Source organism: Podarcis cretensis (assembly GCF_951804945.1).
Source record: "Podarcis cretensis genome assembly, chromosome: 10".
Classification (NCBI taxonomy): domain Eukaryota; kingdom Metazoa; phylum Chordata; class Lepidosauria; order Squamata; family Lacertidae; genus Podarcis; species Podarcis cretensis.
In genome coordinates, this window is record NC_137179.1 from 20,481,015 (window position 1) to 20,504,327 (window position 23,313).

At 43.3% G+C, this 23,313-nt stretch overlaps 1 protein-coding gene across 6 annotated transcripts in view; it reads right to left on the reverse strand.

The window, feature by feature from the left end:
* The window catches only part of DENND5B (DENN domain containing 5B), a 95,346-nt gene extending 80,940 nt beyond the window's left edge, over positions 1 to 14,406 (reverse strand). For 2 of the 6 annotated variants that reach the window (XM_079992157.1, XM_079992156.1), the window contains exon 1: positions 13,998 to 14,401. In XM_079992157.1, the coding sequence (XP_079848283.1) occupies positions 13,998 to 14,118 (121 nt within the window). In that variant the 5' untranslated portion in view covers positions 14,119 to 14,401. Of the gene's footprint in view, positions 1 to 13,997 lie in introns of all 6 variants that reach the window. The other 4 variants (XM_079992152.1, XM_079992153.1, XM_079992155.1 and 1 more) reach the window with 4 other exon arrangements.
* Between the last annotated feature and the right edge of the window lie 8,907 nt (positions 14,407 to 23,313).

Consider the following 23,313-nt stretch of genomic DNA (forward strand, 5'->3'; position numbering starts at 1 on the left):
TGAGACAAAAGACCTGGCAACCTCCAAAAAGACTTCTCCTTCGGGGAGGCGGGGTGGGGGGGTGGGGAAATCAGAAGGAAACATTTCTCCTTCCCCATCTGCTTCAAAGACTTTTTTTTAAAAAAAAAAAAACAGCTCCCTGTTGCATTAGTTCTGATGCGGTCTTGAATCTACCAAGAATACACAAAACATTACAAAGACATTTGTTCCTCCTGGAGGACACAACAGTCGAATTAATTTTTTGCGGTCATGGTGAGGGCAACCTCTCTCACAAGCATTGCACCTGCTGTTAAGGGCAGAGCAAGAGACTGAGCTGGCTTTAGGTACTTGTGCACCCAAGACATTTGAAAAGGTTACTTCCATGCTTAAGAACATGTCAGCCAGGATTCTACACATTCAAAAGAAACAGGTGGGGGGAATACACATCCCATCCCCAAACTGAATCTTTAAAGGAATGGCAATTATATTCCAAGTTTGTTTTTATTTTTTAAAAAATCAGTTTGTCTTGGAGATACACACTGTCCCTGGGTCTCCCCTGAGTGGCTTTAAAACAAAACATGCTAAAAATGCAATGTCATTTGATTAAAAACCAACTAATAAAGGCAGCAATATATATTACCAAGGAAGCATAACACTAGCTAGATTTAATACAATTTAAAAGCCAGGATAAACAACAAAAAAGTCTTTATTAGGCACTACAAAAGGCCACAGAGAAGACAAGGAAATTCTCTCTAGTTAGGCCCCAACTGCACTATACATTTAAAGCAGGGGATAGGTAGGATCTCTGGTGGGGGACATGTCATGCTCCTTCTGGGGTAGTTTGTCCACCTTTGGTCCGCACCCTGCACTCGGCTCTCACCTGTGGCTCCTATAAGCTGTCAGCATGTGACAGCAGCCACACCCCAGGAACGGCTTCGAATGGCCAGATAAACCAACTGGGTAGCTGATTGGTCTGAAACATTCGGTGAGTTAGGGACTTCCTATGCATGCAAAGACAAGCTCCAGCAGAATGAGTGGACAAGACCAATCGTGAGTCCAATGGTGAAGAAGGTGGTTTCTGCACAGGCTGTAGAAGAAGTGAGGGGCAGATGGGGCTCAACAACCTGGGAAGTCAGCCCATCTAGGAGAAGGGAAACTCTGATCCTAAACCTCTACTGCCTTGCAGGATACCTTTGGGAGATGAAAAGGCGAAGGAGTAAACCCTACACAAATCCGGAGTGGAGTCCCTAAGGCAGTTGGATGGTGCCTTGTAGCCCTCATTCTGGAAACTCCTGCAGCCATGCTGGTGCCAAAGGTATTGCCGTTTTCCTTTGGACCACCTCAGTGATGCCGAGAGGGGGGTCTTGTTGTCTGACCTCCATACTCACTGCCCAGGCTTCGGCCCCAGGGAGCTCACTTTGGTGCTGCTAAGGAGCAGTTTGATTTCACCCCTGGAGGCGCACTCCATTGTCTCTTGAGACAAATGGATGCCAACAACTGCCACTTTAAACATTCAGGACTTCCCCCAATGAGTCCTGTAACTGTAGCTTGGGAAGAAGGATGGACTGTTAAGCCACTCTGGGAACTGTAGCTCTGTGAGTGGAGTAGGGTACTCCAAACAACTCACCTAACCCTTAACAAACTACAGCTCCCATGATTTTGGGGAGGGAAGCCATGGCTATTTAAAGTGGTGTGATGCTACTTTAACTGTACATTGTACATAGGGCTATAAACAGGCTGTCACTATAGAAAAGCACTAAAGTACGCTTCCTGCCCCCCTTGCAGCAGACTATGCACATCATCATAATCACAAGCTAATAAGTAGTTTTGCTTGTGTTGCCATAAAGTGGTAATTATGCCTTTTACAAGGCACTGGTGTCTCACCCAGGCAGATAGAGACACACAGTAGGATGATAGGGGGATGAGAGCCTGATCTCCTATGGATCATGCCATTTACTTATCACTGTATATGTTTTAGCAATATTAATAAGCTACTTCTAATGTCTGGAGAAGTGGATGAAAAGACTTAAACACACCCAAGAGGAAAAGGGCAGCACATTTTATTTCCAATATTCAGACTATTAATGCCATATAGGTCATGGCTACAAACATGTGCACTTGAAAGGACAGTGTGTTTTTGACATACAATGGATATATTTTGATTTCACGAAGGCTGGTGCAGGTAAATCATTCCTAGCTGTTAGCATTCCTTGCTGGGGCTGATGGGAACTGCAGTTCAGCAACATCTGGAGGGCCAAAGGTCCCCCGCACCTAAACTAAATCAATTTCAAAACAGAACAGCTGTTTGCTAACATTTACTTAAACAGCAGGTTATAGCTGTCCTAAAATAATTCCTCCATGTAACAAAAGAGTCAAATGTCCCTTACTGAATGATAACATTCATTGCACCGTGACAGACCTGTGAAAGTCTGAAAAACGAAAAAGGGAAGCTAAACAAACTCAGATATGTTAGGAAGATATTTTGAGAACAATCTGATGGAAATCTGTGCTTTGTGTCCTTCATCAAGATGAATGGCAATTGTGCAGAAGCTACTAATGTAGTACTTTTGTGGAAATATCAAATGTCTACACCAGGTATAGGCAAACTCGGCCCTCCAGATGTTTTGGGACTACAACTCCCATCATCCATAGCTAACAGGACCAGTGGTCAGGGATGATGGGAGTTGTAGTCCCAAAACATCTGGAGAGCCAAGTTTGCCTATGCCTGGTCTACAAAGAAACTGAATATTGAGTGTTCTGAATAAACAGTTTCCAAAAAGCAACATAAAAAACAAAAACCCACTATCTGCCAAGTGCACCATTTAAATTGATTTCCATTTATGTTGTTAAATATTTATCTTCAAAAGTCCCAGAAGGAAATCTTCAATCCCTTTTAATATAACTTTTGATCTGCCATCTACACAACCTTTTATTTTAGGCAGATAGTTACTAAAATTCTATTGAACTCACCCAGATGTTCTTCTAGATGACCACAGATGGGCAACCTGCAGCGACAGGGCTGAATGTAGACCTTTGTTGCAATTTCATGTGGGTCACGAGGATTGGGCAGCGGTATTGCTACTTCTGTTGACACTATACTTCTGCTGATGCAGTCTAGGATTTCATTAGGCATTTCAGCCACCACATTGCAGTAGTGACTCATGGTTAGTCTGTGGCTGCACCCACCAAAACTGACAGCTGTGATGAATTACCCCATACAAAGTCTTAAACTGACGGTCTGAGGGATACCAGGCAGGGATTTCACCAGCTAGAAGAACAGATGTCAATCATATTAACTACATAACTCTCCTTACACCAACAGGTCAGAGTTTCCCAGGTGACTCCACAAGCCCATACATTTCATTTATTTAGTAAAGACATGTAAAGATTCCAGGTGAGGTCAGCTCACAAGTGAAAGCAACCAGTTAAGGTAACAAGTCCCTGCTGACTACAGAGTGTCTCTTCTTTTGCTTTCTATCCAGAACTCCATTTCCCAGAAGCTGGATGTTCAAATTGTGTGTTCCAATGGCCTTTAGATGCACAGCATCTATCTCATCATTGCATAATAATAATTTATCAACAGCAAAGTTCTCACATTCCTAGTGGGCAGGCCTTGCGCTGCCAATGAAAGTATCTGTAGATGACCTAAGACGGCACCTGATGACCTAAGATGCAACTAAAACACTTTTGCAACAGGAGCCGTTGTCATCTTAAAATCTCAGTCTTGATAATCCTCAAAAAAATCCAGATAAAGATCACAACTCCCCTGGCCACCTATTTCTCATCTTCCATCAATACAACATGGTCTCAAGTTTCCCTGTTACGTGAAAAGCCCACAAAAGCTATGAACACACAACTCATGAAAAGCCTAAGAAAAGGGGATTCTACTACCCAAGAATCCCACCATAAATTGGCCAACATGTCACAGCTTGTTATGTTTTTTACAAAAAGGAATCTTTATGATAACTCTCCAGACCCTTTTATAATTGAAACTAGGCTTCTACCTTCCTAAGAATTCTTCTTTCTAAATGACATTTTCCCCTTCCAGCAATATTTCTGTACAACACGAGCACTGAAAAAAGTTCTATATAGCCAGAGACACTATTTCTTCTCAGGAATTTCCAAGAACAAGCATCCCGCCTCAGTGACAAATGAAACTTCAAAAACTCTTTCAAAGCAGGGGCATTTATACTGAGGTTATCCTTGATGTTTATATTACATAGCAGGAGTACTGGCAAGAAAATACCTTTCAAGCTCACTCTTCAGATAAGTCATTGTGTTAACAGGTTCCCGACATTATTAATCGGGGAATTAGTTTGAAGAGAGATTTAAAAGAGCATCAAAAGTGATGTCTTTAGGATGCACAAGAAAAGGAAGATGCCCGTTTCAAACTAATCGCCACGTACTTGGTATGCAGAGCAAACACCGCTGGGAACAGAACAACTGAACTATGAAAAAACCTTGAAGAAGCAACTCCACATTCCCCCGCCCCAATCACCTGTTATTGAACAGTGGTAGCAATGTCAATGTGCCCTAGTAAAGTGTTTCTCAGTAACTATAAGCTAGACTCCACCTCCGGTATGGCTGTTAAAGCAAATGTATATTGCTGGTCACAGAATCAGAGTAGGAAGGGACTCGGAGGATCATCTAGTTCAACCCTCTGCAATGCAGGAATATGCAGCTGTCGCATACGGGGATTAAACCTGCAACCTTGGTGTTTTCAGCACCACACTCTAGCCATCCTAACACTTGCAGCAACCAACACTGGCAAAGTATCATGTTGTGGCCAGTGCAAAAGAATCCCCTCAAGTGCCTTTACCTGAGGTCATTCTAGGTGGTTAACCCTTTGCACACGTCTAACCTCAATTGCAAATTTTAGAAGAAAGCTAAAAAGATAGAAGTTCATTCCATGCCTATTTATGAGCTGAGTCAAGGGATTGAATGGAGTTTCAGCAGGGTCATTTTTCCAGATGAAGACAACCCCATGGAACTTTAATGCTTAGGAGCAAGACCCGCTAAATTCACTGTGACTTTGACATGGACGCTTTCTTAATATGATCAGACAGGGAGAGCTCAGATTTCCTAAGTGTGACATAGATTCCAGTAGCCTTTAGCCAGTCTCTTAAATCTGTGGCTCTCCAACTAGTGTTGAACTCCAACTCCCATCAGCTTCAGCCCACAAGGTTAACAACTCAGGGATCATGGGAGTTACTGAGTCCAACACCATCTGGATAGCCACTGGTTCTCCAAACCTGTTCTAGGAACTTCTGTAATATTATGGGAATTCACTGCACTTATTTTAAATAAGCCAGCAAGAGGGGAGGAAGAGGCTAGGGATAAGAGAGGAGAGAAAGGAACCTGAAAAGAGCAGCTACACGAAAATTATTCTGTATGTGCTTGTCCACATTTTCAGTCACATGGCCCTGATCATGCGAGTTCATACAAGTCACACATACCAGACTACTAAGGACACCCAGTTTAGAAGGGTATTTGTATAAGTTCACCCTAATTCAGGACAGAACAATTGTCCTGGTGATGACCCAGATGCAGGTAAGAAGAGTTCAATGAAAGCAGTACTGCTACTCCAAATTTTGAACTCAGTTCCAAATTCAGACTCAGAAGGTAAAATGAATTCCTCAAACTAAGAACACAGCAGACTGCAGGTACAGGCATTTCAATCTTAAATTACAACATGTCAAGCGTGAAGAAATGTATTACACTGTCTGATTCTATCAGCATCTTTATTGATTCTGCTAAGAGCTCCAAGAATCAACATCCTATTGATGAAAATGGAACAGCAAGAGGTGCAGTCATTCCTCCCAGTCTGGTCGTAGCAATTTATAGCTCTCTGAACAAGAGATGCTGCTTTATATGTGGTCACGTAATTTTGTTGTAAGACAGCCTGAATAGCAACTGCCTCCAACAAGTGATACTCTCTGTGCTGACAGCATAAAGTACTACTGACACCATGTTTGTATGACAAGCACCAAGCACAGAAGCAAGCAACTGGGTATTAGACAAATAGTCTCCAGAAACCTGCAATTACTTCAAGGCATCCAAGTTCAATACCCAGAATCTATGGCAGAGTTCCCCATTATGGAACACTTGTGCCCACAAGGCCCCTGTTCCTCCTTCCCTTCAAAATGACTTCCATCTTGGTTATGAGTTGGCAATGGTGGTTACTTTTTGGTCTCCTGAAAAATTCCTAGAACTTAAGTTGGAAGTTGGAAAAGTGGTCTCTTTCCCACTTCCTCTTTCAGCTCTAATCCTAAATTTTTCTTCAACCAAACTTCGACTTAAAGGGGCCTGCAACTCAGAATACTGCATTTCTGATATTCAAACAACATATATATTTGCAAAACAGTTTCCCCCATGCTGTTATGATATTAGCCATCCATTTTTCCATCCCCAAAGCATCCATTTCCCATCCCTTCTGGTGACAAGCATGAGCTACCTGGGGAGGGAAACATGTTGCCCACCAGATGTTGTGGGACAACAATTCCCACCACCCCAAAGCATTGGCCATGCTGGTTGGGATTGACAGGAGTCCAACAACATCTGGAGGGCCACAAGGTCCTAAGAACATAAGGTTGTAAGAACATAAGAACATATGTTCAGGTCCCCACCTCTGAGCAACCTGTAGGTCATTTTTTGAAAATCATTAAGTGATAAGCAAGGCAAAGCATTGTTGCTAGTTAATACATCAAAGGACTTGCAGCAACACATACACGAAAAGTGCAGAAAAAAACACAAAGCACATAATCGAGTAGATTATCTCCCACCAGAAGATACTATGCATCTGGAAAGGCATATAAAGTGAGGAACAGGGGCAATCTTCCTGGAGACTGCAGCTAGAGATGGCCCTCAACTAAAAAAATTAGTTGGCAACCAGGTTGAAAGATATATGCATCATTTGGAGAGAGTACCACTTTAAAAATAAATTAAGGACAACGAAAAGGGGTGCTTCATTAACAAGTTCCCACCTTGCCTCCCACATTTCAAAAAAATGAGTCAAAAGCATCTGTCCAAGAAGTGCTCTATAATAGTTGTCTACTAATAAAGCTCTGGTGCTCTATCATACATAGCATATACTGAGTTCATATGTAGTGGCACTAGGGACACCTCTGGGATTGGGGAGAGGTTTCTGGAAAACATCTGCCCTCCACCCCCTTTTTTTTAAATAGTCTTTGGGGATGAAAATGCAAGGTTGACAATTCAGTTAGAATGGTTGGACCATGCACCCAATGCTAGTTTTAGCCTATTTTAGTCAGTGGTTATTTGGTCTTATTGTAATTAGATACAGTGGTACCTCGGGTTAAGTACTTTATTCGTTCCGGAGGTCCGTTCTTAACCTGAAACTGTTCTTAACCTGAAGCACCACTTTAGCTAATGGGGCGTCCTGCTGCCGCCGCGCCGCCGGAGCACGATTTCTGTTCTCATCATGAAGCAAAGTTCTTAACCTGAAGCACTATTTCTGGGTTAGTGGAGTCTGTAACCTGAAGCGTATGTAACCTGAGGTACCACTGTACAGTAGTTTTTGTATTTTAATCATTTTTAATAGATGTATCTTAGTGATTGCAAACAGTTTTGTTGGACGACAGTTCTGAAAAGCAGCATATAAGCCTTTTAAATAAAAGAAGCAAGGCATTAATTATAAAATGTGTTCAGTCTTTAAAATGCTGCAAGACTTTGTCCCTCCTCACACCCTGCAAGCATTGTAATAAATTAACAATCACTCAGCAATCTATCCAAGGGTTGGCAACTGCCAAAGGCTCCTCCTTCTCTGCCTTTGGACATTAAAAAGTGGTGTGGAGGGGTGTAAAATATGCTACGCGAAAGCCATGCCATATGTTGGAAGGAACAGAAGCAGTACTGTCCAGTATTGTTTTATTTCAGGTAAGCTGTTTGGGGGATCCTTCTGAATCGAGAGGCAGTAGGGAAGTCAGAATCACATTTGACACTTGAACCATAAGGATGCAGTATTTTCATTCTCGTTACTTCCTTTGCTCTTCTCTCCCCCCCCCCCCCCGTTTATACTCCAGGGTGCTGAAGCCCAGAAGTCCACAGTCCACTTAATGCATCTGATGATGCAAGCTGCAGACTACAAAAGCTCATGTCACAGTAAATCATTTTAAGATTGGCTCAGGAACATGATGCAATTCTACTGCTGAAGTTAAGTTAACTGACCCTGGATGGGAAACCAACAGAAAACCGCATAAAGTTATTTGAAGAATACATGGCTGCAAACTATTATCACTAAAGTTTCTAGAACACTTTTTTTTAATTTTATTTTTGCTAGCACAGACTGACACTATAATCTTTTATAATTCTTTCTTCAGGTTTCAAACCATATGTCAGGAGAAAGGACTACAGCTCAGAGGGAGAATATATACTTTCCATGCTTAAGTTCCCAATTCTAATCCCCCATTGAAATATTATCAGGTATTCTTCCTGGTACCCAACTAGCCAACACGTCCAATGGTATGGGATGATCGGAACTGTAATCCAACAATATTTGGAGGGAACCATGCTGTCTGCCTCTCATAGATGCTCCAGTGATTCAGCTTTGTAGGTTCATAAAACATTAACTGCAAAATGGACCTTGGATTTCTTATTCAAACAAGGCACTCGGTTTCCTCCAAAAGTTAAGTGCTAATTTCTGTTTACCCATATACAAATGACAATGCTAGAAGAACATGAACTTCCATTCACTGCCTCAGTCATGGAGGGCAGAGGTCACCTGGTTCAAGATGACGCTGGAATGCTGACTCACTTTGCCTGTCAGCAACTGAAGTGTCAAAGCACGACTCCTTTCCAAGCACGTTATAACACAGTCCCCCAAAGTTGTGCAAGGTCTATTAGAATTAGAGCAAGATTTTTGTTTCATCTGGCCAACAAAAATAGATTAAAATAGATCTGTTTTAATCTTCTAACCCCTTAAGTCCCCATATCCTGCTTTGAGACTAACCCTTTGGTGCTTTTTAATTGTCTCATTGTTGTTTTATTTATTATCTAGAATAGCAGCCATCACCAGGATTCATGGAAAGGATGTAAATGATAAATGAGGCCAAACCTATGATCGGGGGGGGGGGGGGCAGGCAGCTAAGAGTCTATAGGATTCAGGAGAAGGGCCACCAGAGGGACCCTGGCACAAAACACAGCTTCCCGCCACAGTCCCACCATCCATAATCTGCAGGTGGTGAAGGCCCAAATCCAGACCCAGCTTCCTCTTCCCCCAGCATGATGCCAAACATGCCCTGAAACTATGCCAACCACTGCAGTTGAATGAACAATGAAAGGGTAGGGAAGAGAAGACTCTACCTCCCACCCTGGCCACCAGCAGCTCTCAGGGATTTGGATGTGGCAGTTGTTCCAAGGCTTCACTCACTCATTCCCAGATGGAACCTTGTGCTCATCAGTAGCTGAAATAACTACCTATTCTTGTTTATACTGTCTTCCCTTCCCTTCGTTCTCCTCCACTGCCTCCCATGTCAGATTCTGCTCTGCAAGCCCTCTCATGTAGGAACCCGTCCATTAGGGCTTGCAAAGCACCGTGCACATTGAGGAAGATATGCAATAAAGAAAACATTAATATGGACACTTCTTCTGGAAGCGAGTTTTCAATATTTCCCTTTTGATTCCCCCATTACACAATAATAAATCAAAAATAGCTTGCAAAAACAAACAAACCCAAGTGTGCCCTTGAATCTCAACCCCGCCAATTAAATTTGCCAGGCCAATTAATCAACTAGAGCTTTATTATTTATTTATTCATCCATTCATTCTGAAATTGACATCCTGCCAACCAGCTAGGAATGGCTCTCATGGTGGCTATCAATACATTAAAAGCATTTATAGCGAAACAATATTTTTAAAACTGTACTTTTAAGCAAACAGCAAGCTCGTCTATAGTTTCCTTGAAAGGCAACCATTTAGTTGATTAATCTATCAATTAAGTCAATTAAGCTTGCAGCCCAATTGTAAGCAACTGATGTTTTGGTGGGAGGACCAAGAACATGAACACATGAAGTTGTCTCATAAAGGGTCAAACTACTGGTCAAGGCAGCCCAGTTCTTCCTATTCTGACTAATGGGAGATTCCCCCAAATTCTCGAGGCTCAAGAGAAGCTTTTTCTGGTTCTCACTTAACCAACCACACACTTTATTAACTAACTGTGCAATCCTGTACAAGTCTACTAAGGTGTCGGTCCTATTGAGTTCAATGGAGCTTACTGCCAGGTTAAGTGGGCAAATGATGGAAAGAAATCTTGAGCAGCAGTCAGACGCACAAACCATTTACTGAACTTCAAAAGCAGCTGGTGATAGAATCGTGGCCTTTGACTTGACTTCAGAAGGCCAACTCTTATAAAGTTTTGGAATGTAATGAACTTAATGACATCTGTACACATTCTGCAAAACTGTAATATCCAACTTGATAAGCCAACCTGGCAAAGACAATCAGCAAGGGGGGGAATCTAACAGCATCTTTACTACTCATCAGTTTGAAAGCAAGTTAGCATATAAAAGGTAACTTTAGACCAATGGTTCTCCAACTTAGACACCTGCTGTGCTTCTTTGCATTTAGCCTTCAGGATACTGCAAATCTTTTGCAGTTCAGGAAACAGCAACAAGACTATTCACACTTACAAACAGTGAGAACTTCCTAATCAACACCACCATGTAAATGCCCCTATTTTCAGAAAGAGGAATTGGAAATTACTCTAGTTAAAATTCCCAAAGGTCATACTATGCAAATCAACCCTGGTGCACCTTCAATGCTAGAGGAACCAGCAGGGTTCTATTTCTGAAACAAGCATGTATGTAAACGGAAGCCATATTTGAGATTGAGACCAAGACACACACTCAGGCTCCAGGTGGGAAACCAAAACCTTATTACAATAGCTTTGATTCCGTCACAGATGTATACATTACATTAGATCATTTCATCACATAAATGGGCATCAAATTACTAAAAGTTACAATGTGCAACATATACAAAATGGCAATGCCAAATCAATTGTAAAGTTCAAAAATTGTATAGAAACAATTTGCTAATTACTGCTTTAAAAAAACAACAACTCAATGAGACTTCAAGTACATAACCCAGATTCAGCTCCAGCAGTGCTTCAAAAGCAAAGTTACATGCAACTTAATTGCACCAAAACACAAAGAACTTCTAACTTTTTCTAATGAAGACTATGGGGAAGCAATTTCTGTGCTGGTACATTAACACAATCACCCCTTATCCCATATCAAATCCAACTGAATGCAATGAACACAGATGAAATCTATATTCAGGTAAGGATTCCTGTTTATGCATAGATCCTCTCAATGGAATCAGGGGCTACATGTTAAAGATTATGGCCCTAATCATTTGATTGCTTACCAGGTATTAGTACTCTGAAACCATCCTGTTTCAAGTCAAAAATGTCATCCACACAGCAAGTGTACAATTAAGACTAAATGAAAACTCGCCACCAGCTCACTCAATAAGTGGCAAATTAGTTTTTTTAAAGAGCATGCAAAGAATTTAAATGAGGCTGATCTCAACTTCAAGCAAAAGCTGAATAATTCTTTATATCCATTGCTTTTGAAAATTTAAGAACAGTTCACCATCATGAGTCAGCCTAGTTAAGACAAATATCATAAAAAGCATTTCAGAATTTCCTTGTGTCAAGTTAATAACCCTGAATTAAGGAAAGTACGGAGCAGAAGCTATTTTCATTCCAAAAACTTTACTAAAATTATTAAATTCAGCTTCAGAATTGGCCAAAATGCTCATGCAAAAGGTAAGCAGGTAAATAGCTCAGGAGTGGGGAGACCTGTTTACTTCCAGATGCTGCTGGACTACAACTCCCATCATTCCTGACCACGGGCCATGCAGGCTGGGGCTGATGGGAGTTCGAGTCCAACAATACCTGGAGGACCACAGATTCTCTATACCTGAATTACCACTTTAGCAACAATAGTCAGCTACTTTTATTTCACATACAAATGGATCCCGATTAAGTTTGAATACAGCTCTCCCTTTTTCTTTATTGGCTAATCATCATACTGCAGAATCTGGAGAGTTTTCTGAATGATGCACAATTTAATTTTAACCTACTTTATTTTCAGAGATGCAAGTGCCATGTATCCAGCACAGGTCAATTTTAAAAGGTGTCTTTGTAGTTTCTTACAACCCCCTTTCTATATTTTGATAGACTTTCTCCTACTTCCACAGCTAGCTATGCGGAGAAAAGCCTCTGGCATCTCTCCAGCTTTAAACCAGTTACAACTTATTTTTGACAAATCCTATTGAAATCACTCTAAATCATATGAGCAGTATTTTTAGCAGAATGCAAATGCAACAAACACTTTCAGGATTAGGGATGATGGAGAGACTCGTTTTTTTAATCATTCTCAAGCCAACTATTCCAGCTAAAAGGACAATATATGCAGATATCTGATGAGGGGGAGGGAGACTGGTCTGATAGATAAAAACATTGGGGGGCTTCATCAAATTGGTAGCTAATGCAAAATAATGATTTTTACTAGGAACTATTGATTTCACTGGATTGTATGGATGACAGCCTATGGGGAGGGAGTGGATTTTTCACTAGACGTCTCTTAAACACATTTCCTCACCAGAATTTTCTAGATTAAGCTTGTGTACATAGCCGTGTCTCTTAACTTTTGTAGGTTGCCTGATACAATGACTAGCACAGAATGAGTAATATTAGCAGTGATGAACCTCAGCATGGGCCCAAACAGTATCACAAGCTTACCTGCAATTTGTAATGCATAATTCACACTGTTATGTAAAGAGCTAGAGTGGTGTAATGGTTAAAGAGTTGGGACTAGGGCCTGGGAGACCAGGGTTCAAACACCTTGAGTTCCTTGGATAAAAGGTGGAATTAAAATGTAACAAAATGTGTAAATAAATACCTCTTATTGCCCTTCCAAAAATAATAATATATTTTAAAGAAACCTAAAGCTATGGTACAAAAAAATAAAACAAAACATCTTAAGATATGTTTTTCCTTTTGTAACTATCTAGCCAGCCAAAATACAAAACTGAAATATAAATTAGCATCATTCTGTCAGCTGGCAAAAAGGAGTTTTAATTTGGCTATCTAATCCCAGCGCACAGTGGCTTAAAGCAACCCTTTCCCAGCCCTCCAGAGAACAGAAGAAAGCACTGCAGTCTCCCAAAGTAGTTACAAAGGTAGCTTTCCCTGCTCTTTGGACCCAAGATAGCGGTCATTCGAAGGGGAGGCGATTGCAACATTCAAGACCTTCGCAAGCGCACATTATCTAAGGCCTGGTGGCAGCACAGGGCACTGGGGGGTGGGGAACAGGGAATAAAGCCTGAGCCGCGAGGAGGAGGACTGCACTGAAACGTGGGTCCTCCCGGCAGTGACATAACCGAACCTGGCCACTGCAGTCTGGAAGCATCACGATTTTGGGAAGCGGGTGGAGGACGAAGAAGAAGAAAAAAGGGGCAGGGAGAGCCAGGCTGGCTACTCAGATCTGGAGATCCGTGCATGGAAAAGCAATGCGGAAGGCGCTTGCGGAAAGGAGCACCATCGGGGTGTTTGGAGGAGGGCTCCTCCTGAGCTGTTGCGGGAGCGGGCGAGGGAAATAAAAACAAAAAGGGCGCTGCGAACACAATAAGTAAAGTCTCCAGCAATGGAGCCTCGGGCGGCGTGTGCGCGGGGCCTGGTCGGACCCCCGCGCTCCAACCCGGGCGCAGATGGAGACCGCGCGCACGCGGCCACCGAGTCGTCTTTTGCTCTCTCCGCCGGGGTGGGCGCAGCGCAAGCGGAGCAACAGCCCGATCCTCAGGAGCAGCGCACAGCCATTGGAGGGGAGGGGATGCGAGCAGGCTCCGTGGGGAGGCGCTAGGGAGAGAGGGAGCAAGGCAGCGGCGGATCGGGGCCGAGCAGGGGCTGTGTGCCTCGCAAGGAGAAACGGGGACAGGATCAGACCCTCCCCCCCCAGCCCCTGTCTTTGTCTCCCTTTCCCTCCTCGGCTTACCCGCCAGCTCGTCCGGCTCCAGCCCGCTGTCGGCATCGATCCCGCACAGCACGAAGTAGTGCGCAAAGCGGCAGGGCGCCGAGCCCGAGCCGGGCCCGGGGGGCGCCGCGCTGCCGCTCATCCCTCCGCCGGCGTCCGCGATCTCTCTCGGGCAGGATCCCAAGCAGCAGGGGCAGCGCCGCTAACGCAGCAGCACCAGCAGCCGCGCTCCTTCCATGGCGCAAGTCCGCCCGGGTGGCGGCCTCCTTCGCCGAGGGGCGCACGGCCGAGCGGGAGGAAGACGAGGTCGCGGCGCCGGCGGTAGTGGCAACAGCAGTGGCAGCGGCGCCCCTCGGTCAGCTGAGGCTGCAGCCGGCGCTCGAGCCCCGCTAGGCACCGTCCCGCCGTCGCCTCTGCCGCCTCCCCCTGCCGGTCAGACGCTAAGCCGCGCCGCGGGAGGGAGCAGGAGCGCACCGGCCCGCTTCCGCCCCGCCTCCTCGGCGGGACATTTAAACCACGCTTGGCGCACGAAGCGAGGCTCGGCAACCCAAGGCCGGGATTGGTTTGGTTCTCAGCCGCCTCCCGAAACGCGTGAAATTTTGCTTGACGGACCACCTGAATTCTTTTCCTGCCTGTTGTAGCAATTACAATGCGCTGTGCTAGATGCTGTAAGGTTTTTAATTGTATTTTTAGTGCCTCTCCTGTTTCTCTGCTTGTTGCATTACCATTTGAATCCCATAGAATACAAGGTATAAGAAGGAATCGGAATACAATTTAAAATCATGAAGAATATTAACTACAGGCTTGCTATGGATCATCTGAGTGAAGCAAATACTGTATGCACAAGGAAGAAGTGAAGATGCACCGAGCTAACAAAACAAGAGTGATCAAGAAGCCAAAGCAGAGAAAATGACTCCTGCTAAGCTGACCAGAAGCAGGGCAGATCCAGAAGGCCGAGGGCAGGATGGCTCCTTCCCCACATATCTGTCCACCAAAAGTGGCAAGTGAAGCTCAGACAAACGCAGAGACATGAGAGACAGGCAGGCAGACAGGCAAGATAAAAAGGCTGGAATGGATCTGCGGCTTTTGTCTGCAGAAAACTGCCCCCCATGGATCCATTCCAGCCTTTTTTTCTGCCTGCAGCTCACTTGATCCCTTTCAATAAATATATAAAATTAGAGTATGTTTTGGACACACTTGGCACACCCCCTGAGCACACCTGGTACAGCCCCAAAGGGTTGTTTAGGTGCAACATGATTTTAACGATGATCACACTTAGGAATAAAAAACTAAGGGTTTTGCATTCCAAAATAACCTTGGGTCACTCCCGATTACATTTCTGTACATCCTAGTACAAGAGTCGGAAACCTTTTTCAGCCTGAAGGCCACATTCCCTTCTAGATGTTGGAAGATGTTTGGTGATACCACAGGAAAAGGCACCGTTTCTTAATTCTAAGAGCATTATTTGGCTGGCTGGCTAAAGATTTTTAATCATGCTACTTAAGTAACCTTAGCAATGCCAGAATATCTCTGCTTCCTATGGCCAATCTTTTGCCTTGATTTGATCAAATCACTTAATCTCAGCAATTATCAAGTTGAGTGATTTGATCAAATCAAGACAAAAGATTTGTTTTCATATTGCATATGTAATCAACTTACCAGTGCCAGGTTGTCTGTGCTGTCTTCTTTTTTGCAAATGGTTCCCTGCCCTACTGTTAATACAATCACCTCAGCATTTATTACCCATTTAGAAGGTTACTGTAAAATATTAAAGGCACACCTATTCAACATATATAAATTTAAGCTTTAATTATCACTGATTGTACCTTTTGTATCCCATTGCTATTCAAATCCCGCCTTACAATTTTCCCTTTATATTCCTGGCTGCTAAGATTTCACATAATGCTTCTGATGAAGTGAGGTTGAATTTGTTAGTCTCTTAAAGCACTGCAAGGCTCTTTGCTAGTTTTTACTTTGCTTTGTAAGCCCTCTTGCAATAGGACTGCCATTGAGGTCAGGGAAGAATGCACCTCCTCATACTGGATTGGTTGGCAGTCTGTTCTGTGGCTGTGTGTGGCAGTTCCCTTCCTATGTGTAGTCTGATGTATTTATAGGACTCCTTTAAAGGGCTATCACAAGTTGCTGAACATCTACACCCTTGTTGTTGCCTACAGCTGTGTGAATTAGATTCTCTGGTATGTATTAAATCACAGTTTAGGACTAAAAGCATGCCAGCTGAGAGCAGTCTCTGGGAACTAGCTCATGGGCACATGTGTTCTGTTAAGTTGTAGGTGAACATATCAGACGATACAGCGATTCTTCAAACAGCTCTTGTTTATTCACAGGCCAGGCCAGAACTGAACTGAAGGGTTCAGCCACCTTGCTTATATAGAGCTCCACTACAATGCAACAGTAACTACTTCCTGTAACTATCCAATCACCGAACGTCACTTTCAATCCCTTATTTGCATATGTGGACCTGAGTGAAAACTATCTACAGTATCCCCCTGCTGGTCCAGGGTGAGAACTTCAGTACATAACATGTTCCAAAACTGAAAAGAGAATGGTGAACGTGGAAGAGGGAAACAGGTCTGGTGTGTGGTCGGGAAGACCTTGGGAATGTCAAATATGGGAGTGGAGCTTTGAACACAACCTCAAGCTACATTTAATGGCAAGACACATATTTGAATGTCTAAAAGGAGCACACCTAGAAAACACCTCTGTCTGAGACATAAGAAGAGCTTTACTAGATCAGGCCAAGGATTCATATAATCCAACATATTGTTCTTATGGTGGCCAACCAGATGCCTATGGAAAGCCCATAAGCAGAAGCTGGATTCAACAACAAGTAGGAGGGGGAAGAAGAGGGGGAGAGAGGGGGGGAAAGAGGGGGGAAGAGAGAGAAGAGAGAGAAACAAGTAGGAGCAGTGGAGTTAAAGATGCTGGGGAGCAGCTGCTAGACCAGGCAGATAGGTCCTGAATTAGATTGGCTTTCCATTTTATTCTGTCTGAATTTACTTCCACGTGTAAAAAAAAAAGTAAACCCACTTAGGGAGAAATGGGCACTACAGTATTGAACACATTGGGACTTACATTTGAATAAACATGCATAGGATCCAATGCACACTTATCTAAGAGTGATAATGTTGAATTTAATTCTAAGTAAACCTCAGGTGTGCAATGAATGGCTCAATCAATTCTAAGTAAACCACTGGCTCAATCATTTGCACACTTAGGTTGGCCTGTTGTCTTACTTAAGTGGGTTGTATTTTGAGTAAATATGCAAAGCTCTCTTAGCTGTGTTAGTCACACAGCTCTTTGCATCCTGGCCCCTCTGAACAAGCCAAGTTAAGCAGGGCCTCTTGTCTGAATCTAGTCACCATCTTTACAGGTATTTCAGATTGCAACATAACTAGAGTTGGGTGTTCTTCATAGCACGAGAGTATTTCATTTTTAAATATGAGTTTTTCTCAGCAAGAAAGTTGCCCCTGGAAAAAAAGTTTATTTCCAAGGGTTTGGGGCAGTGGCAGAGGAAAGGGCATGCAGGGGGTGCGGGTTGTCCTAGGTGTCATCACTGGAGGGAGGGGTGACAAAATTAGTTTTTTTTAAAAAAAATGGGCTCATGAAACTTTTTAGGAGTGACGTCGTGGCTTAGGCGCCTGCAGGTTCCGTGCTGCCTAAAACGGCAGTGTGGGATCTGCATCTGCCTACTGCCTCTCCCTCAGCCACCCTACAGCTGAGGGGGAGGCAGCCGAGATACTCCAAGCATCCGAAAGGCTCGCCCCCATGGGGGGCTCGCCCTGCACCTGACTGCAGGACACGCCCCCACACCAGGCACCCGAGTGGCTAGCTACACCACTGGTCTGGGATATTTTCAGATTCACGAAGATCAGCATCAGAGGCTCTTGTGCCTTTGTCAGGTATCAAGCACTCAGCCTTTCCTGTAACGGCACTGCCATCTTTCCCTGCGTAAAAAACCCCCCTATCAATTCTTCCAAGACAACAATGCTCACTTACACCACAAAGAACTCATAACTCACCTACTTTCAGCAGCCAGAAACACCATAACCAGACACTGGAGAGACCTGTCAGGAGTAAACATGGACCAATGATACCAAATAGTATGGGAAACAGCCCTACTAGAAAAATTAGCCAATAAACTGAAACTGACACGGGGACAAATAGAAGACGACATCTTCACCCTGGTATGGCTCCCCTTTATCACACACACAGCCCAACAAGACAATGACAAAAATCCACCAACAGCATACAAATCAATATGGCTAACCTGATCCAAAACACCCACCCACCCCACTCACACACGAAAACAAAGACCACCACAGCCGACCACAAATGAACAACCACACCCTAGGCCAACCCCAACCTCTCTCACCAACAAAGGAACACAAGTGAACAGCAAAGAACCTGCACAAGCAACGCTGACACAAAACCCTACATAATTTTAAAAAAAACCCATCAATTTTGCACTGTTTTATGCTGTCTCCTTTCGTTTTAATGTTGATGATGCATATGAAGCTGCCTTATACCAGGACATCCTATTGTCTATTTGGCTCAGCCTTGTTTGCTCCAGCTGGAAGTTGCTGCCAAAGTTTCTACAGAGATATTTCCCACCATCTTTCCTATGCAAAGGATGTATTCTTTCATGGTGCTATAACCATGCTGAAGGAAGAGAGCAGGGGTTTGGCTGGAGACTGATGTATTTTAAAGTCAGTGTCATTCTTGCCATAATTGCAATATACTCTATATATTTTTCTTTTGAAAATAATAATAATAATAATAATAATAATAATAATAATAATAATAATGGGGTATAGATAATTTTGCAAACAGGAAAGGGAATGTGCTCAGTTAACACACAAAAATGCATGTTTACTTTGGAGCAAGTTACACTATGTCCAAAGCGGTTTGCTTCCCATCACATCTGTTTAGGATTGCAGCCTAGTTTTGGGATTGCACCTCTGGAACTAGAAAATAATAGCATAACTACTTACTGCTCAACTCTATTTTGGCAGCAGCATCTTTTGTATTATAAATTAACATCCACTCCTGGATTAACCTTTTGCCTGCAATAATTATCAGCTCCATTCACACACTCATCTTTGATTCATGGCCAGTTCTTGGACAGATGGAATAAGAAGGTTCAGCTATAGAGACATTTTTTAACCCAATTAATTGCCTTTTTTATTGCAGTGACTTATTTCCTCCTTTGAATTTTCAGTTCTAGCTTTCTGCATTAATAATAGCATTTTTCCTTAATCTCCTCTGAAGCCTTTACCTTTCAGAAGCTGCCAGTCTAAACTGGGTCAACAGCTGACACATATATTAAAGTCTTTTTGGTTTTGCCATAAAGGATCAGACCATTTGTCAATCAAGCCCTATCTCATGCACCCTAGAAATAGTTTTTTAAAAACCCATTTTTAATTGTAATGCCATACAACTGGGAGTAAATCTTTCTATGTTCACCAAGGCTTACTCACTGATAAATTCTGAAAGCAATTCTAAACTTAGTTATTTGTCAGTTTTCCAGTGATGAGGACCCTGTCCTTTGGTTTCAGCCAAGAACAAATATATCTGACAAGTCAAGACTGCCCCACCTCTTAATCTTTAAGATTAAAGTTGTACCCAAGCAATTCACTTTATATTTGACCCTATAAACCAAGCAAAGCACCCAAGGTGGCTGATACCCAACTCTTAAGGAGCAAAACTTTTGCCTGCAGCCACAATCCTTAATTTGTTGAAATGTAGAAGGCATGCTAATGATAGGACTAATGCAAGCTTCTCTAGAAGCCTATGTTGAAAAACTGCTAAATGTAGCCAATTTGAATTTGTTTTAGCCACAACACAAAATCAGTATAAAATACATTATGAAAGCAGTTGTGTTTGGTCACATCCATACCATACATTTAACACACATGGTTTCCCCCAAAGAATCCTGGCAACTGCAGTTTGCCCTTCACACAGATACAATTGCCAGCACACTTAGCAAACTACAGTTCCCAAGATTCTTGTGAGGGAGTGACCCATGCGCTTTTAATGTGTGGTGTAGACATGACCTTAGTTGTAGAGCTTTAAACGATGTGCAGCTAGATGCATAAACCAGCCACCTTTGACACAGTGATGCTGGAAAAAATGGAAATTTAAATAGCCGTTACCAAAGTTCAGACTGAAATATAGACACCAGTCTGTAATCGGAACAAGGAGCGGTTTAGAGCTGCAGCAGGAGCACCTGCTATTACCCTAGGGAACAAGGATGAGTCCAAGGCCTTTTAAATGCTGCTGGACTCCCATCAGACTCAGCCAGCAGGACATAAGACTAGGAAAGAGTTGTACAGTGGTACCTCGGGTTACATACGCTTCAGGTTATCGTACATATGCCTCAGGTTACAGACTCCGCTAACCCAAAAATAGTGCTTCAGGTTAAGAACATTGCTTCAGGATGAGAACAGAAATCGGGCTCTGGCGGCACGGCAGCAGCAGGAGGCCCCATTAGCTAAAGTCCGTGCTTCAGGTTAAGAACAGTTTCAGGTTAAGAACAGACCTCCAGAACGAATTAAGTACTCAACCTGAGGTACCAGTGTATTAAAAAAACTTCAATATAATAAATGAGAGATCACATGGAAACCATTATGAAAGCTGCTCACAGAAGCACATCTATTAACTGAATAATCTGGAGCTACTTGTTTTGTGCTAATAGAATATACAGTGGTACCTCGGGTTAAGTACTTAATTCGTTCCAGAGGTCCGTACTTAACCTGAAACTGTTCTTAACCTGAAGCACCACTTTAGCTAATGGGTTCTCCCGCTGCTGCCACACCGCCGGAGCACAATTTCTGTTCTCATCCTGAAGCAAAGTTCTTAACCTGGGTTAGCAGAGTCTGTAACCTGAAGCGTATGTAACCTGAAGCGTATGTAACCTGAAGCGTATGTAACCTGAGGCACCACTGTAGTTGTAGTTCAGCAACATATGGCTGGACACAAATCCTCCACCCTTGCCCTATAACAATTCCTTATGATAAGGTTGACATATTTCAAAAAGTGAAAATCAGGACTCAAAAGTTGTTGAGCTTTTTAAAGTTTTGCCCAAAGTTGTTTTGCTTTTCATTATTTTAGCCTTTTTGAGACAGATACAGATAGAAGCTTAGCAGCAGGCTCATAGACAAGGCAAAGCTCTTATTTCACGTTGAACAACATCACTATCGCGTTGTGCAAGTCTGCATAGAATGTGCAGCCTGTTTTCCAGAAGCACAGAAAAGTTCCACCCCTCGCAACTAACAACATAAGAATAGTCTGCTGGATGAGGCCACTGGCCCACCTAGTCCAGCATCCTGTTCTCACAATGGCCGACAGATGCCTATGGGAGGGAAACCAGGGAGCAGGACATAAGCACAACAGCACTCTCCCCTCCCATTCTAGCAACTGGTATTCAGAACATTGCTGCCTCCAACTGTGAATCTAATCATCTTTTAAAGCCATCCAAGCCAGGGAGCCCCACTGCCTCCTGGGAGAATTCCACAGTTTGACTGACTATGCACTGCTTGAAGAAGTGCTTTATGTGTCCTACATCTTCCAACAACATCTTTTCTCAACAAAGACCAGCTCTTCCCACCTCTGTAAAGGGCTGGAAGGCTATGGAAAAGTGCTATGGAAATGCAAAGCCTCCTGACTCAAGTAAATCCTGCAATTGTCATGTAAATGCAGACAAGCCAAATTGTTGGCATCCATCTGTTGACAAGCCCCATCTGCCCCTCACTTCCCTCTACAGCACATGCAGAAAAGCGCCTACTTGACCATTGGACCCACTATTGGTCCACTCCATTGCTGGAGCCTGTCTTTGCATGCAGGGGAAGTCCCTACTAAGGTTACCTTCACCCGCTTTAGCCGGCCAGTTGAAGCCATTCTTGGAGTGTGGCCGTTGTTGCATGCGGACAGCTTCTAGGAGCCACAGGTGAGAGCTGAGTGCAGGGCGGGGACCAAAGGTGAACAAACTGCCCCCACCTGAGGTGCTGCCCCTCCCATAACACCCCAAATAATCAAGCTAGGTGTTAATCATCACTCTCAGGAGCAGCTTTTTGGAGTGGGAGGCATGGAGGGAGAAATCAACAACAATCTGGAGCTCTGCCTTGCACAGCTTTCTGCTAATGCAAAGCCACCGTAACTCATTACGCACAGGCTGAGATAGAATCATAGAATCATAGAATCATAGAGTTGGAAGAGACCACAAGGGCCATCGAGTCCAACCCCCTGCCAAGCAGGAAAGTGAATGAAATAGGAATAGGAAGGTGAATGAAATAGGAATAGGAAGGTGAATGAAATCCAATTGTTATTATAATTAATTAATTAAATTTATATACCACCCTTCATCAAGAGGCCCCAGGGCAGCTCACAAAATAAAATACAAGATAAAACACAAGTAAATAATTAAACCGAAACAGCAAAACAATACCACACACCCCTTCCCACAGATACATTTAAAATATGATATGAATCAGCCAAAAGCCTTGTTGAAGAGGAATGTTTTCGCCTGGCACCTAAAAATATATAATGAAGGAACCAGGCGAACCTCCCTGGGGAGAGCATTCCACAAATGGGGAGCCACTGCGAAAAGGCCCGCTGGGTCTCATGTGAAGAAGGACCTCAGTATGAAATGGTCCAGCTTTTAATAATGTAAATCTGTGACCAGCCATGCAGTTAGGTAACTTTTAGACTCAGGACTTAATGGTCGCTCCCTCCTTTTGATGGCAATATGTATTTGTTCACTTACCTTACATCGTAGTAAGTCAGCTCTACTTAGTTTGCAGGTTCTCCTGCTCGTTCTGCTGTGCAGGACTCTGGCCCAAACTCTTGCACCACCACAGACCACACGAGTAGGGAGAGTTCTGGGGATCACATTTGCCTCCTGGGCCTGAATTCCCCTACCCTGTTATCTGAGAACAGGCCTCCTCCAAGGCAGCTGATGTAACAGAAAGGGAATGCTGAATAAATATAATAAAGGATTTTTAATGGTAAATCATAACACATGAAGGCTTTGCAAGGGTAGGGGGCGCTATGATGTCAAATCTTTGTTCTGTAAATACTACAGTAATTGCAGCACATATCTATTGTACTAAAATCTGTGATCACTAGATGGCCTCATAACCTAATAAATTTAGGGAAATCTAGGCATAATGTCCCTACTGTGTGAGTGGCATTAAATCCGAAAGGTCTGCTCTGACAGGACTCTGCTGTTCCCTCATGCACCACACAAGGATGGCAGAGATCTATTTATTTATTTTAAGGTTGCCCCTGAACATATATCACAGTACAAGGTTCCAGAACA